This window comes from Eucalyptus grandis, chromosome 7, assembly GCF_016545825.1.
Source record: "Eucalyptus grandis isolate ANBG69807.140 chromosome 7, ASM1654582v1, whole genome shotgun sequence".
NCBI classification, from domain to species: domain Eukaryota; kingdom Viridiplantae; phylum Streptophyta; class Magnoliopsida; order Myrtales; family Myrtaceae; genus Eucalyptus; species Eucalyptus grandis.
This window is the reverse complement of record NC_052618.1, coordinates 14088084-14105606: the sequence shown is the minus strand read 5'-3', so window position 1 is coordinate 14105606 and position 17523 is coordinate 14088084. Positions and strand designations below refer to the sequence as shown.

General features: G+C 38.2%; 1 protein-coding gene across 1 annotated transcript; it reads left to right on the top strand.

The window, feature by feature from the left end:
• Positions 1-12725: 12725 nt before the first annotated feature.
• On the top strand, positions 12726-17105 carry LOC104452813 (3',5'-nucleoside bisphosphate phosphatase). The gene is given in 6 exon segments (XM_010067287.3): positions 12726-13291; positions 15172-15296; positions 15601-15915; positions 16025-16194; positions 16506-16565; positions 16568-17105. Coding segments are annotated over 6 exon segments (1305 nt in total). The 5' UTR covers positions 12726-13009; the 3' UTR covers positions 16921-17105.
• The last annotated feature ends 418 nt before the right edge of the window (positions 17106-17523 follow it).

The following is a 17523-nucleotide window of genomic DNA, read 5'->3' as shown; positions in this document are numbered from 1 at the left end:
GTTTGCTGTCCAAACATACCATATTGAAAGTCAAATCAGCAAATTTTATTAAACTCAAATTCACGAAAAGACAACATTGAATTTTTTCATATAGTTAGGGACTAAATTGACAATTCATCATAAGTTTATGGATCACAATGAACAAATTAAAAATTCAGTGACAATACTGTACAATAGGCTAAAGTTTAAAAATCACATTGAACAAGTTAAAGTTTAGGGAAGACATTGGGCCCGTTTGATTCGACTTTGGGCAAAAGCCTTTGGGAAAATGCAAAAACCTTCAACATGAAAGGATTTGGTGAAATGTAAATAGTGCTTGTAAATTGTAATTGAAAAGTTTCTGGAGATACAACTTTGAGAGATATGTTATTTGATAAACATATATTTGGAAAATCTTTTGGGGTGTCAATTTAGTTTCTTAACTTTAATTTATTTAAATTTAAAAAAAAAACAATGATCGTAACTTTTATATTTTCATGGTGACAATAATGTAAAAGAGACATATTAACAAATTTATAAATAAAAAAACCATGCAAAAGGGGATCTTTCTCAATAAAAAAAAATAAAGTAATTTTATTATAATAAACATGATCACATATGTCTCAAGAAAAAAAAAAGTTATTCTTAAATATTACAAACCTCCTTAACTATTTCTTAAATTCATGGTTAGTTCATCATATAAATGTGTCATGTCAAGAAACACATTATCATTTGAAGCATTCACCCTCTTGGTTACAACATCACGGTCGACCAAATATCCAAATCTAATTTCAAAATCCATATTAATCACAACATTTTTTAATATACAATTGTGCAAAAACCATTATCACTATGATAAATTGCACTTGCTTTTCATACAGATAACTTGACATATTAGTTAGAATCTTCCACTTTATATGCGCTCGCTCAATTTCTAAGCGTAGAAAGGAACGAGCATGGTTAAACACTTCTCAATAGCCGTAGTGTAGGACCTTCAAATAATATCTAAATTTCTCTATATGGCTTGTTATAATAGAGCATTTGAGTAAGTTGTATCATTGAAAATGAGAAGTAAATAGAAAAGTAAAAGAAGAAATGATAAAAACCTAAATTTTACTCTCGCATAATTCATCACTCACATTAATGATTTTTCATCTTAAGTCCTATCCTAATCTCGTTTCACTATAAGCCAATGTCATTTATCTTTTTCATTCTTCCTTAAGATTATCTCACTTACTCTTCATTTGAGTTTATCATAATTTTTGCCCTTGACTCCTTGAACGTTTTAATTATGATTGTCCATCTATCCTTCTTGTTGGTTGTGGGACAATTGCCTTTACCGATTTGTTTAACGCACAATTTACAAAATGTTTCTACATCTTTGGCGGTCCATATGCATTTTCTTTTGTTGAACTTGCCATCTTCTAATAATATGAATATGAACAAATTAGACAAGCACAAAAAATTGAGAGAGAGCTCTTAGCAATAGCACAGTCGCGCATAGTGCACACAATAAGGAAACATGTACGTTAGATCAACCATAGGACATACAAAATGTTTCTAACATAAACTCAAGATTCGTCCAAAATATAAAAAATTATCAGTAAAACGCTTCAATTTCAAATTCCATACTCAAGGCTTCTCATTCGCATAATTGAACGAAGATTCCATGGTATATTTATCAAATTTACCATAAAACATACAAAAACGGTGATATCCCACTCAAACTAAAGCAAAGGCTGAGCAACAAGCAAACCAGAAATCAGTAAAACTACAAATCAAAGTGACGTCATGAAATGTTTTCCAATGTAACTCAAAAAAGCCAAACCTGCAATTATCAACACAAATTTCTATTAAAAAAAAAGAGAGAGAGAGAGAAGCCTTCATGCTCAACAAGAACAAAATATATTTTACCTGAAAGTAGAAGCGAGGGCAACGTGAGAGAAGAGAGTTTGAAGGAAAGAGAGTCCGAGGGCGACACGTAAGGGAAAAGAGCTCTAGAACAAGAGATAAGAGGCAAGCGGGGTCTTGAGCGTAGAGAGGGCAAAGATGATCTATATCAAAAGTAGCAATTTAGGGTTTCGCTTAAAGGGGGTAAAAATGAAATTATGGTTGATGAATGAGGGTAAATGGAGAAGTTTAGACATTTTAATTAAACTAGACAATTGCTTTAGAAAATGCCCTCCATTCACTTAAAGCCTTTGGAGAGCTATGGGGAGATGAATTACATCTCCAAAGCCCTCTAAAAAAATTGCCAAACTCTCTTTGCATTTGCGCAAAGGACTTTAAAGCTCAAAACCCATTCCAAATGCTTAACCAAATTGGGTTAGGTTAAAGTTCATGAATTATTTATGTAAGAGTCACGATTTTTCCACTTTCATTGTGACTAAAACATTCCCCGTCATAAATTTTTGACAATATTAACATTTGTGGATCCCATCTTTTTCAAGCATTCTTCATTTACTTTTCTTCTTTCTCTTTTTTAGCTATGCCTTCCTATCATTTATTTATCTCCGTTCTCTCCATTTCTAAAACAATCCTCTCATATCAATAAAAGGCAAGTTGTTTTACACCTTAACACCTATCAACATCACCAAAAAAAAAAAAAAGGACAACCACCATCGACATAAACAACTCACTAACTTAAAGCCTAGATTTGCAAAAACCTCCTCTTCACCCAACTAATCCTCTTCCATCTCCAGTTCTTCAGCTGAAAGCTCAATTGTATGTTCAAAACCCATCTCATATCCCTTTACTCTTCAGCCCCATTCCATGCCTTTGGCTATTTCTATTATTAGTTACCCCATTTTCGCATTAGACTCTTCAGTTGGTTGATTGTAAAGACAAGAAAAACCCTATCAAAGATTCAAATCCAGGAGTTGAAGGCCTCGCCCAAAACCTCATCTAGCTCATTAACAATGTTTTCTTCTCCAGCAATTCACCATCACCTACCAGCCTCCAAACTCATGGCCCAAATCCGCCCCTGCTCTCACTAAGTTGCTTATTATGCAAACCAAAATTGCCACCTTCAAGGACAACAATTCCATCCTCAAGACTAGCAAGGATTTGCCCCTCTTTGCTTCTGCGCTCTCTCCAACTTCCATGCCATTCTCAATGGCCAAGCTGCCGCTGCCTGAGAGGGTTGAAGAGGTGATTACAAACTCGACCCTCAAGTCCAAGCCCTTATGTAATGGGCCGGCCTTGTTACCCATCAATTGTTTGGATCCTTGTGTTTTGATTGTTATAAAGAAGTTCAATGCGAGAGTCTTTAGGTCCATTGTGTTCTCTAGGCATTAAACTCTAGTACGGAATTCAAATACCGATAAGCGCGACATGGCTCGGACGATAAGGATGCGTTTGGTAACGTTTCTGTTTACAAATTGTTCCAGGAAACAGAAATAGAAAAAAGTGTTTCGATCCAAGAAATAATTTTTGAACAAAAAACGCGTTTGGAATCGTATAAAATTTCTGTTTCGGAATAGAAAAAGAACATAAACATGTTTGGTAACCGTACAAAATTTCTGTTCTGGAATAAAAAAAAAAAACGGAAACACGTTTGGTAATCGCACAAAATTTCTATTCTAATTTTTTTTCGAGTTTTTTTTTAATAAAATGTAAACTTGGTATTGAATTATCATTATCATGAAATACTCGTCAATTTAATTTTGTTCATAGTGAGTGAAAACAAACATTCTAAACATGATCATATTTGCTTACTTGGAAGAAAATTTTTTAAGTTTGTACCAAAATTTTCCCAATTGCTTTTTTTTTTTTTAATAAAGTGTAAACTTGGTTTTGAATTCTCATTCTCATAAAATGCTCATCAATTTAATTTTGTTCATGGTGAGTAAAGTCAAACATTCTGAACATGGTTATAAGTGCATACTTTGAAGAAAATTTTATAAATAAACTTTGTACCAAATTTTTCTCACGTGCCTTTTTTTTCAATAAAGTGTAAATTTGGTATTGCATTATCATTCTCATGAAATGCTCATCAATTTAATTTTGTTCATGGTGTGTGAAGACAAACATTCTGAACATGGTCATGTGCATACTTAGAACAAAATTTCGTAAGTAAAATTTGTACAATAAAAGCTAGCTAAAAGAAGAATATCTTATAGATCTCTACATAGACCCTTTCATACATAACATCACAATAATGAAGTAATATAGTTCATTGTTCAACTTCATCACATTGAATTTGATAAGTGAGTACTTAAAAACAAAATTACAAAAGTTGGAAACACAAAGTCATGAAATCTCAAGCATATTATGATCCATCGCCATTTTATTTGCAATCCTTGTCCTAAGCATGTTTATTCCAGGTGCATCATGCAATGTATCATCTGCAACCTCCACTTCTGTAGGTCCGCATGGATAACTGTTTCCAAAGTTAGCAAATTGCGATTTATGTGGCAGGGACTGGCAAATTGCAGACAGAGCAAGGGAAAAAAATACGTCTTCGTGGATTGGCACCGGCAAGGCGGAACTTTGGATGGATCCACCGAAGTTCTCAAAGCATCAGCGTCGATAATGGATCCACCAACACCAGCATTGTTCACCTGGGAATTAGACAACTAATTGAGATAGAGTGAGAAACAAGGAAAAGAGAAGGAAACAGTCACCAAAATGAGTGCAAATATGCAAGAGGCTTCCACAATATAGGATAAATTTTATTCCACATTGCAACAAAAATCAAATGATGGAGACGGACATTATCATTGCCAAAAATCACTGTACCAAGCTTATTTTGGCAAAAAAAACCCTTTGAAAATGATTATCTAAGTTTCACAACTTTTATAAAGTAATTAGTCAAAGGGTTACTACTCTGAAAAACCCCAAACCGGTACAGTTGTGACAAATTTACCATAAATTATTTTTTTGACCACCAAAAACCCCAAACTAGTATACATTTGACAAATTTAACCCAAACTGGTACACTTGTGACAAATTTACCCTCTATTAGTTTTCGTTAAATTTTATTCTCAAATTATTAAGTTAAATGACATGTGACAGTTCACCAGTATACCAATTTAGGATTTTATGCTCCGTTTGTCACAGTTTATAATTTTTGTGATTTTTTTGTTGTATTAATCCAATTTAACAGAAAGTATATTTGTCACAAATTTACCATTTTGGAGTTTTTTGCAGTCGAATAAATTAGTTTGGGGTAAATTTGTCATAAATGTACCAGTTTATGGTTTTTTATAGTTGGTCGAGGTAAATTTGTCACAGCTATACTAATTTGGAATTTTTCATGGTCAAAAAAATAGTTTAGGATAAATTTGTCACAAGTGTACTAGCTTGGGGTTTTTTAGGGCATTAACCCTTAGTTAAATGATTTCATTGACTTAACTTGCTAGAAAATGTAACGTGTTACTGTAATAGAAGGGATGAGATTTTAAGAGGTCATTTTCCTCTCTTTAGTTATGTAAAATAAACTCCAAGTCTATCATTTGAAAGTATTTGCGTGTTTTTAATACTACTTGTATGATTTTTCCATTTATCGTTTGATCAATAAGAAAAATTGACTCGCTTCTTATAATTACATTTATTTTATCCAATGATTATCTTATCAATATTTGTAAGAACCCAATTTGGTTTATGTCGCCTAAGCTCCCAAAAAGAGTACCCTAGTAATCACATAATGTGATGACAATTTAGAATTATGTGTTTTTTCAACTGGGACTCTTCCATGCAATCTAAAATTTTGGGATATTCTAAACTTCCGCTTAAGGAACGACATACTTGTTAGTCATCAAACAATACTCTCTCTGTTTAATGTGTCATTCATACAATCATGTTACCTTATCGTTTGATCAACAGGATTGACACTAATACAACAATTTGTTAGCTGGGTTCACTCCTATGTGGAGGAAGCCCAATGAGTTGCAAGCCTAAAAAGGGCTTGAGCCCATATAATAAGTTATATGAGGAAATAGGGTTTCTCACTATCTATATAAAAAAGGTAGCGACTTGGGAAAAGAAAAAAGAAAAAAGAAAGCAGAAAATATGGGGTTTGGGGCAATATCTGATTTACATCAAGCTGGCGTCGGAGGTCGATTCGTGGTCCGATTGAGCTGAAATTTTGTCAGCATGTTCGTGGCGCAATTTTATCGAATCTGAACGGTTTGATTTTCATTTGAAGCTCCATACATCAGGTTTTTCGTGGATTGATCAAAACCTGCGTTTTTGTCATTTATCCTTGATCTTTTGTGAAGTTCATGTGTATTGCCAAGAATTATGTTCTTGAGGTGTTTGCTGCTATGTACCTCTAGTATTTACTAGAGAAGAACAATTTTATTGATAGTGAAGATTTTGGTGGACTCGGTCCCGTGGTTTTATCTCCTCACATCGAGGAGGTTTTCCACGTAAAATCGTATTGTGTTCGCGTGTTTGGTATTTATTTTACTCTATTATATCGATTCCTATTAGGTTTACACAAGAGGGGAGATTATTTTATTCCGCTGCGTTAATTCGATATTGTTCAAATTATTACCGTTCTCCCATCAGAGTGGTATCAGAGCATCAGGTTATTGTTTGATTTTTCTGCCTTGTGTTAAACAATGGAAACGAATATGAGTAGAATGGTTACACTGAATGGTTCGAATTATCATATTTGGAAAGGGAAGATGGAAGATCTTTTATATGTGAAAGATTTTTATTTACTGTATTTGCTCGGGGAAAAACCAGAGAATAAAACCGATGTTGAATGGTCTATATTTCATCATCAAGTGTGTGGTTATATCAGGCAGTGGGTAGATGATAATGTTTTGAACCATATTATTGAGGAAACACATGCACACAGTTTATAGGATAAGCTCGAACAGTTATATGCTCGAAAGACTGGGAATAATAAGTTATTTTTGATAAAACAGATGATGGCTCTGAGATATCAAGATAGTACTCGTTTGATTGATCATTTAAATTCTTTTCAATGAATTATAAATCAGTTGGTTGCAATGGGAATTAAGTTTGATGATGAGATACAAGCATTATGGTTGCTTGGTACTTTGCGGACTCATGGGAGACGTTCCGAACATCTTTGTCTAATTACGCCCCGGATGGTACAATTACCGTGGATTTGGCCAAGAGTAGTATTTTGAATGAAGAGATGAGAAGGAAGACACATGGATCGTCCTCTTCACATTCTGATGCCTTGGTTGTTGAGAAAATGGGAAGAAGTGAGTCTCGAGGTCCGAGAAATAGAGATAAAAGTCGAGACAAAAGCAGAGGTAAGTATAATAAATTTGCTAATGTTGAGTGCCATTATTGTCATCAGAAGGGACATATTCAGAGGTTTTGTCGCCGGTTAAAGGGAGAAACAAAGGAGAAAGGTAAAGAGAAGATAAATGATAATGACAGTGATGACAATCGTGTCGCTGCACTTAAAGAAGACTTTCTCACTATTTTCTATGGTGATATGGTGAATTTTGTTTCTCATGAGACCAGTTGGGTAATTGATAGTGGTGCATCCGTTCATGCTACATCTCGTAGGGATTTCTTTACATCATATAGGTCAGGTGACTTTGGATCTGTGAAGATGGGAAACAATGGACTAGCTCAAGCTGTAGGCATCGGTGATGTGTGCCTAGAAACCAGCAATGGCACAAGGTTAGTATTGAATAATGTTAAACATATACACGATATCCGCTTGAATTTGATTTCTACGGGCAAGTTGGATGATGAGGGGTATTGCAGCACCTTCGGTAATGGTCAATGGAAGCTCACCAAAGGTTCTCTTGTTGTGGCTAGAGGTGAAAAATATTCTTCGTTATACATTATGCAGGCAAAGTTGTCCACAGACAAAATTAATGCAGTAGATAGCGAAGATGCAGCTGAGTTATGGCATGAGAGGCTCAGTCACATCAGTGAGAAGGGTTTGTCAATAATGGCCAAGAAGAAGCTCCTTTTAGGATTGAAAAGTTCAGCGCTAAAGAAGTGTGCTCACTTTGTTTAGCGGGAAAACGAACGAGTTGCATTTAAAAGCTCCCTCCTTCAAGAAAGTCAGGTATCTTTGGATTTAGTGCATTCGATGTTTGCGGTCCTATGAAAACAAAATCACTTGGTGGCTCTCTTTATTTTGGTACCTTCATAGATGATTTTTCAAGGAAAATTTGGATTTATACCTTGAAAACTAAAAATCAAGTGTTAGATGCTTTTAAGCAATTTCGGGCTTCGGTTGAGAGACAGACGGAAAGAAATTGAAATGCATCGTAACGATAACGGGGAGAGTATATTGGACATTTTGATGAATACTGCATACAACAAGGTATTCGACATCAAAAGACACCTCCCAAGACGCCTCAGTTAAATGGCTTAGCTGAGAGAATGAACAGAACACTGGTTGAAAGGGTAAGATGCTTACTTTCACAATCAAAACTATCTGGATCCTTTTGGGGTGAGGCTTTAAGTACAGTTGTGCATGTATTAAATCTTACTCCATGCGTTCCTTTAGAGTTTGATGCTCCTAATAGAGTTTGGACAGGCAAAGAAGTTTCTTATGATTATTTGCGTGTATTTGGGTGCAAAGCATTTGTGCATGTTCCCAAAGATGAGAGGTCTAAACTTGATGTGAAAACACGACGAGTGCATATTTATTGGTTATGGACGGGATATGCTTGGCTACAAATTTTATGATCCACTTGAAAAGAAAATTGTAAGAAGCGAGAGACGTTGTGTTTATGGAAGATTAAACAATAGAGGATATTGAGAAATCGAGATGATTTCAGCACCACGGAGTTAGTGATAATCTGATTTGATTTAGATCCAGTTCCTCTTACAAATATTCCTACAAAGTTGATGAAGAGCGGCGGGAAGTCAATGTTCCAAATAACGCGCATGTTCTGAACATGTTGAAATAGATAATACTATTCCGAACCAGAGGCTCAATTAGATGTTCCACTGGATGTTCCGGTCAGAAGATCCGTTAGAGACCGACAACCTTCCACTAGGTATTCGAAGATGAGTATGTATTATTGATCGATGCGGGTGAACCGAGTGTTATGCGAAGCAATAGAAGATGAGTACAAAAGCAATTGGTTCGATGCTATGCGAGATGAGATGCAGATCACTTTATGATAATCATACTTTTGAATTGGTGAAGTTACCTAAAGGTAAAAGAGCTTTGAAGAACAAGTGGGTATATAGGTTGAAGCAAGATGAACATACTTTACAACCACGGTACAAAGCTAGATTGGTTGTTAAGGGATTCGGTCAGAGAAAGGGTATTTATTTTGATGATATATTTTCTCCGGTAGTAAAAATGTCTTCTATCAGTGTGGTACTAGGCTTGGCAGCTAGCCTAGATTTAGAAATTGAGCAAATGGATGTTAAAACATCCTTCCTACATGGTGACTTGGAGGAAGAGATATACATGGAACAACCTGAGGGTTTCAAAGTGAAAGGGAAAGCGGATTATGTGTGCAAATTGAAGAAAAGTCTCTATGGCCTAAAACAAGCACCGAGACAGTGGTATAAGAAATTTGCGTCAGTTATGATAGAACAGGGCTATAAGAAAACTTCCTCGGATAAATGTGTGTTTGTCCAAAAATTTTCTGATTGCGACTTTATTATTCTCTTGCTTTATGTTGATGTTATGCTGATTGTTGGTAGGAATGCTTCAAGAATTGAGTTATTGAAGAAACAGTTGAACCAAGTCTTTTGCCATGAAAGACTTGGGCTCGGCGAAGCAAATTCTTGGCATTAGAATTACTCGAGATAGAGATGCTAAGAAGTTGTTTTTGTCGCAAGAGAAATATATCGAAAAGATCCTTCAGAAATTTTACATGGACAAGGCTAAAGTGGTTAGTACTCCTCTTGCTGCCCACTTTAAGTTAAATATGATGCAAAGTCCTACGACTGATAAAGAAAAGAAAGATATGGAAAGTGTTCCATATGCTTCAGCTGTAAGAAGCTTAATGTTGCGATGGTATGTACACGCCCGGACTTGGCGCATGCGGTTGGCATTGTTAGTCGCTATTTGTCAAATCCAGCGAGCACCTTTGGAATGCGGTGAAGTGGATTATGAGGTATCTTCGGGGAACTTCAAATTTGAAACTTAGTTTCGGGACCGGGAAACTTAAGTTAGTTGGATACACAGATTCCGACTTGGCGGGGAGATATTGATACTCGTAAATCTACTTGGTTATTTGATTTCTTTTGCGGGTGGAGCTATGTCATGTAAGTCAAGATTGCGAAGTGTGTTGCACTTTCTACAACCGAAGCTGAATTTATTGCGTGTCGAAGCTAGTAAAGAGATGCTATGGATGAAGAAGTTCTTAGAAGAACTTGGGTTCAAGAAAAAGAGGTATGTGCTATTTTGTGATAATCAAAGCGCAATTCATCTTGGTAAGAATTCATATTTTCATTCTAGATCGAAACATATTGATGTTAGATATCATTGGATAAGGGATGTTCTAGATGAAAAGTTGTTGGAACTTGAAAAATTCATACGGATCATAATTGCTCCGATATGATGACGAAGACTCCACCAAGAGAGAAGTTTGAACATTGCCGTTTGATAACGGGGATGGTGAATCCCTCCACATTGTCGTGAGGGGAGATTTGTTAGCTGGGTTCACTCCTATATGGAGGAAGCCCAATGAGTTGCAAGCCTAAAAAGGGCTTGAGCCCATATAATAAGTTATATGAGGAAATAGGGTTTCTCACTATCTATATAAAAAGAGGTAGCAAGAGAAAAGGAAAAAAGAATAAGAGAAAAAGAGAAAGAGAAAATATGGGGTTTGGGCAATATCGATTTACATCAAGCTGGCGTCGGAGGTCGATTCGTGGTCCGATTGAGCTGAAATTTTGTCAGCATGTTCGTGGCGCAATTTTATCGAATCTGAACGGTTTGATTTTCATTTGAAGCTCCATACATCAGGTTTTTCGTGGATTGATCAAAACCTGCGTTTTTTGTCAGATTTATCCTTGATCTTTTGTGAAGTTCATGTGTATTGCCAAGAATTATGTTCTTGAGGTGTTTGCTGCTATGTACCTCTAGTATTTGCTAGAGAAGAACAATTTTATTGATAGTGAAGATTTTTTGGTGGACTCCGGTCCCGTGTTTTTTATCTCCTGACATCGAGGAGGTTTTCCACGTAAAAAATTGTCTTGTATTTGCGTGCTTGGTATTTATTTTACTCTACTATATCGATTCCTATTAGGTTTACACAAGAGAGGAGATTATTTTATTCCGCTGCGTTGATTCGATATTGTTCGAATTATTACCGTTCTCCCATCACAATTAACAGTATTAGAATGCATCCACCTATGCATCAATCTCTCCTAGTTGCAACACAATCCAAAGATCTTCAAGCAGTTCAATAATCAATATCATTAGGCGCTCGCTACTCTGCTCGCTCGAGCGTGAGCAGCGAGCAAAGAAGCAAGCGAGTTGCTTGCTCGCTCGCTCGAGCAGAGCAACATAAGCAAGTCTGCTCGCTCGAGCTTGAGCAGCAGTGGGCGAGCAGAGCAGGGCGAGCTACAAGCAAACGCTCGAGCAAGCTGCTCATCTGGGCGAGCGTGCTCGTCCAGATCTCGAGCTAGCAGACGAGCCGATGCCGCAGATCTGGCGAGCAACGGTGCCCTAGATCTAGGCGAGCAACGCTCGCCCAGCTCCGCGAGACTTGCTCGAGCAAGCGTCTCGCAGATCTGGGCAAGCGCTAGCTCGAGCGAGCCCTCACACTCAAGCTCCAAGCAGCCATCACCTAGATCTGCGAGAGGTGGCTCTCGTCGAAGCCCTCGTCAATCGGTAAGGAGGAGCAATGAGCAGGTTCACCTGGTGAAGGAGCAACGGCTGTTGGCGCCGGAGAGGACGACGGTGGAGAAGCCTAATGGTCTCGAGACAGAGGCGGCTATCGACGCTGGAGAGGACGATGGTGGAGAAGCCGAATGGTCTTCAGACAAAGGTGGCTGTCGGCGTCGAAGAGTGGGAGGCGCCGGAGAAGACGACGATGGAGAAGATGCGGGAGGAGAGGCGGTGTTCGAACGGGTGAGCAAGAAACGAAAAAGAAACACGAGAGCCGATGTTTTGTTCCTTTTTTGTTCTTAAAATGTGTTATGGAAACAAGAAACAATTTTTTTTTTATTTCTTGTTTCTGTTCCAGATGTGTTTTTGGAAATAAAAATAATAATTTTGGAACAAAAACGAAAACAAACGCATTTATGTTCCTTTTTTGTTCTTAGAAACAAAAAAAATTTGTTTAAAAACAGAAAAAAGAAATCAAAACAAACAGACGCTTAGGGTGGGGACACCACCTGTCTGACCAAAAAGTGACAAAGACAAACCACAAAGTGTTCTTTTTTTCATTGTATCTTACCGATACTAACAAGGCTTGAACTATGATCACAATAAAGAGGGCATAGAGAGAAGTAAAGGAGGAAAATGGTCACAAGAAAAGACAAAAAAAATGCTTTAAAAAGGTGGGACTCACAAAAGGTTAATATTATCAAAATAATGTGATGGGAAATGTTATAGTCATGATATGAGTAGAAAAAAGCGCGATCCTTTACGTGATTATCCCTTTCTCTTCATAAGTTTCAAGCGGGTCCAGGCCTCCCGATGGCTCGGACCGGCCACTTCGGCCCGGCGGCCCGGCCCGCGGTAATCCCAGCCCGAACAAACCAATCCGGCCCACCCGGGCCGTCCGGGCTTTTGGCGTTGTCTGACTATTTTGCGCACCTGATGCACGAAGTAACACGGAAAAAAGGAACCAATTTTTTTCCCAGTCAAGGCGTGGGGACACCGCCTGTCTGACCAAAAGCCCGCAAGAAACAGCGACAACTCCGAAACCCAAAGCCGAACCCAATCTTCTCGGCACGCACGCTTCGCGAATCTACAGGACACAAAGCCACGCCAAGATCCACGAATCCTGCACCAACAGCGACCCCTCGGACACGTCTCTCCAGATGCCCTTTTGGGTTTTATAAATCTTGTTTGAATCTCTGCCCCCTACTCCACCGCCTCCCTCCCACGTTTGACCCACGAGAAGGAGCGGAGAGAGAGAGAGAGAGAGGCGGAGGAGCGATGACGGGGGAGAGGGACGCGAAGAAGAAGAGCAAGAAGAAGAAGCGCGGCGGCAGCAAGAGGAAGATGACGGTGGAGCAGGCGGTGGCGTTCAGGTCCGTGAGCGAGTGGGTGTTCTTGGATTCTCAGTCGCCGTCGTCGTCGCTGAGCGAGTGGGTCGATGACTTCGGGGTCCAGAAGAGCGCCGGGCGGCGGGTGGTCTTCGAGCTGCACTGCCACTCCAAGTTCAGCGATGGGTACTTGTCTCCTTCCAAGCTCGTTGAGCGAGCTCATGCCAATGGGGTCAGTTCTTTTCTTCTTGTTTTTTTTTTCTTTTTTTTTCCTTGAATGTTTTGTCTTTTTTAGCCCTTCTATCAGTGCAATCTCTAAAGGGATGATTTTGGGGTTTGAGATGCTTTTCTTGAGGCTATTCTATCTAAATGTAAAGTTGTTTGTTCATTCCAAAAAAGAGAAAACGAAGGAAACAGAGGAATGTGTAGGTTGGTGTTTTCGTCTGTGTATCTTCTCAGTTCAGTGGCTTGCAGAAATGGAGAGTACCTCAAACTGTTAAGAGTAAAACGAAACCTGGTTCTTGCTCTTAAACTTCTTTTAGCTTTCTTTCCTTTTCACTTGCAATGCACATTGATGGTACGTTTTATTAGAAACTGGTTATGCCTGTGTGTTGGGAAATGGGTCCATCTTTGAATACTCCCCCTCGCTTGTATACAAGACTTCACGCAGGATGCGGACGTGAAAGCAGCCACTTCAAAGAAACAATAGGAGATAAATAACACGACGGGTTTAAGGAAATGAACATAATGTCAATAAGAGGCAATGGCATAGTTCAAACTTTTGGTCTCTGCTCTGAACCAAAATACGGATGGATAAAGAAACAAGTATGTTTATCCATGAGGAGACATGCGCTATTTGTGAAAAGTACTACTGTACTTACATGTTTCGTAAAACTTTTCTATGCGAAGGCACAGGTAAGTTTCTAGAAATTTATTTGGATAAGCTGTCTGTCCAAAAATGTTTGGTTTCTTAGCATACTGTGAATGAGAAGTGGTATCAGAAAGTTTCATTTTTAAATTAATCCATTCTTTTTGTTTGCTTACAGAGGTTTGCTGAAGAAAAAGTGAGCTAATTAAAAGAAAACTATTGAACATTGCCATACGAATTGGTGCTCTTAAGATTTGGTAGGTTGGAAGTATATCGGGAAGGGGAAGGATGTTTTTGCTGTCAATACCACTTTCACCTTGTGTGACGGGAGACAAGCCATGTTCTGGTTTGGTAGATGGAGTAATTTCCAGCATTTAAAAACTCTCTTTTAGACTCGTTCCTTATTTCTGTCTATAAAGATGGGATTGGAGCCAATGTTCTTAAGGTTCAATAATGGATGTCTCCTTTGGGTCCAAAATTGTTCACTGTTCCAGTATCTTTAAGAGATCCACGTTTTAAATTTCCTTAGAAGTTGAGTGGATTGAGAATCCAGGGGGCAACAAAAAGAAGCTGATGTGAAATCTAACAAAAATGTGTGTTTACTTTCAGGTCCTTTTACGAGGTTTTTTTAGTTTCTTGCAAACCCAGTTTCCTTAAGAGCAGATCAGGAAATTTTTGATCGCCTTCTAAAGTTAACCTTACTACTTCGTGTAATCAGATACATTTACTAATATATGTAAGAGGAAGGTGATTATAGTTGGATGTAATTCCAACTGTAGAAGAGATCGTGAGTCAGTTAATCACCTATTCCTCACTGTCATTGCCATTCGGCTTTGGTATTCAGAACCAGCAAAATCCATTCTGATTTTGATCATGCCGAAGTTAGTTAAAGGCTTGTGCAAAAGCTGGGGGGTATTGGTGGTAATAAGAGATTTGAGGATTCAAAATATGGAAAGGTATCCAACATTTCATTCAGTGGAAGTTGTAATTATCGAAAAAACTAACCCTTGTTAGCCTTGTGTTTTATTAGCTTCTTTACATTCTGTGGATCCAGTGCGTAGTAAGGTCTTCTTGTCATGAAAATGGAAAAGAGAGCTTAATTAAGGATGACTCATGAGCAACTCAAGGCTTGACTCATATTACTGATGCTTATTCCTTCTTTTCTGTGTATGCGTTTGGTTGTTGCTTCTGCTGTTGATGCTTTTGGGTAGCACAAGTTAATTAGTACAATGTACTCATAACAGGTGAAAGTTCTTGCTCTGACAGATCACGACACTTTATTGGGTATCCCTGAAGCTTTGGAAGCAGCTCGGAAATTCGGCATTAAGATTATTCCAGGCGTTGAAATCAGCACCATATTTAATTCAAGGTGCCACTCCTGCTTTCTGATTTAAGGATGAAGAAAAGTTTGAGGGGTCATCTATTTGTTGGATCTACAAAAAGAGCAATCTTTTGTGCATTGTAATAAAAGCAGACAAATCTTGCCACTGATTACTGAACTTTTTACTTTATTTATTTAGTAGTTAGTGTTGCTCACCATCAAATTAGAGATTATAATCCATTGGTTACTTGGTGGTTGTGGTTCTGATAAAGCTGTAATGGTCATTGCCTTTTGTTGATGCAATTTTCTTTTTTGTTTCTTTAATCTGACATCTGGGTGATGAAATCTATAGAGGAGAGTCATCTGTGGAGGAACCGGTGCATATTCTTGCTTACTACAGTAGCTGTGGACCCACAAGGCTTGAGGAGTTGGAGAAGGTCTTGAGTAACATAAGGGATGGTCGATTTCTCCGGGCAAAGAGCATGGTTACAAAACTGAATAAGCTTAAGCTACCTCTGAAGTGGGAACATGTTGCCAGGATTGCTGGCAAGGATGTCGCTCCAGGAAGACTGCATGTGGCTCGTGCTTTGGTTGAGGCGGGTCATGTGGAGAATCTAAAACAAGCTTTTGCACGATACCTTTTTGATGGTGGACCTGCTTATGCCATGTAATTTTCTTGTGCTTAATATTGTTTTTTGTTTTTTTTTTTTTTTTTTAGAGGCAAGTGCCTTGCAATTAGCAGACATGAAAGTATGATTGTGTTTTTTCCTTCTCAGAGGTAGTGAACCTCCTGCTGAAGAAACCGTGCGACTAATATCTGAGACAGGGGGTGTAGCTGTGCTTGCTCATCCATGGGCACTGAAAAACCCTGTGCCAATTATTGAAAGTTTGAAGGATGCTGGTCTTCGTGGAGTGGAAGTATATAGAAGTGATGGCAAATTGGCAGGTAAATACATGGAGTTTTGAACGCTAGGGTGCTATGATGTCTCAGTTTCTGCTTAATGCCTTTGGATGATGTTGGTATTATGAATGATTCGACCAGGTTGCCATTTTTCAGATAAGTAGGTATGACATCTGGTTGATATCCCAATGTGCGTTAAAAGTGATGCATGCCAATGTTTAGAGTTTGAAACTGTTCAGAATGTTGGACTGGATTTGAATTCTGTACATGCAATTTCATGTGTTAGAAAAAGTTAGTTATAAAATATTAGCAGCTTAGCATGTATATTCTAAAGATGGACTCTGTTCTTTGAACAGCATACAGTGACCTCGCAGATGCTTATGGTCTCTTGAAGATTGGGGGATCTGATTATCATGGAAAGGAGGACATAGTGAATCTGATCTTGGAAGTGTTAATCTTCCTGTGCTTGCCTTGCATGAATTTCTGACAGTAGCGCGACCGATTTGGTGTGGGGCCATAAAAGACATGCTACAATCATATGCCAATGAGCCCTCCGATGCAAATTTGACAAGGATTACAAGATTCGCAAAAATCAGGGTTCCAAAAGGAAATCTGCCTCCAAGCCAAGGGGAAGACTTGATCGAGCGTTGCCTATCATCATGGTTAACAGTTGATGAAAGGCGAAATGCGGAGTTTGAGGACATCAGATCTAGGTTTTTGAATACTTCAATCAAACAGGCATCTGCTGAGGTGATTCTTGAGAAAAATTAGGCTGGTTTAGGTATACTTAGAATCATCAATGAGCAATTGAATTTTACAGGATTTTCCTTCTTTTCTCTTTAGGAATTTATGCAATCAAATATGATATTAAGGCACAGGTCAATTTACATTTTGCCCCTCCATTGGTCGCAATCACAAGAAAATGCTTTAGTGCAGGTTTTGTTCGGAAGAAACTTGATTTGTTGGTAAGTCACAGGTAAACTGCTGGCATGGCCAATGTGCAGCCTGGACATACACCCCCATCAACTAGATTCATATGAAGAAATTCTTCGCATCAACCTCGATCTACTCTTGATTTCGTGCTCATAGATTTGTCACGACATTCTAGCCTTGATAAATCAGTCACATTTTGGATTCATTGTTGTGCTATGAAACCTCTTCAGGTGTAGGATTTATCTTTCAAAGCTGATCCTAAGCCTATATGAAAGAGGGGTGTGTTTGGTAGTTAAGAAACAATGGAGTCACTGAAAAATAACGTGCAAGCTCAAATGAGAATAATTTGGCTTAAACTAGTTAATTTGATTGCATTGAACAAAGGCCAATTGGAGTTTTATTTAGAGAAAATGTCAATTAGAAGTTGACGGAAAATCAGGT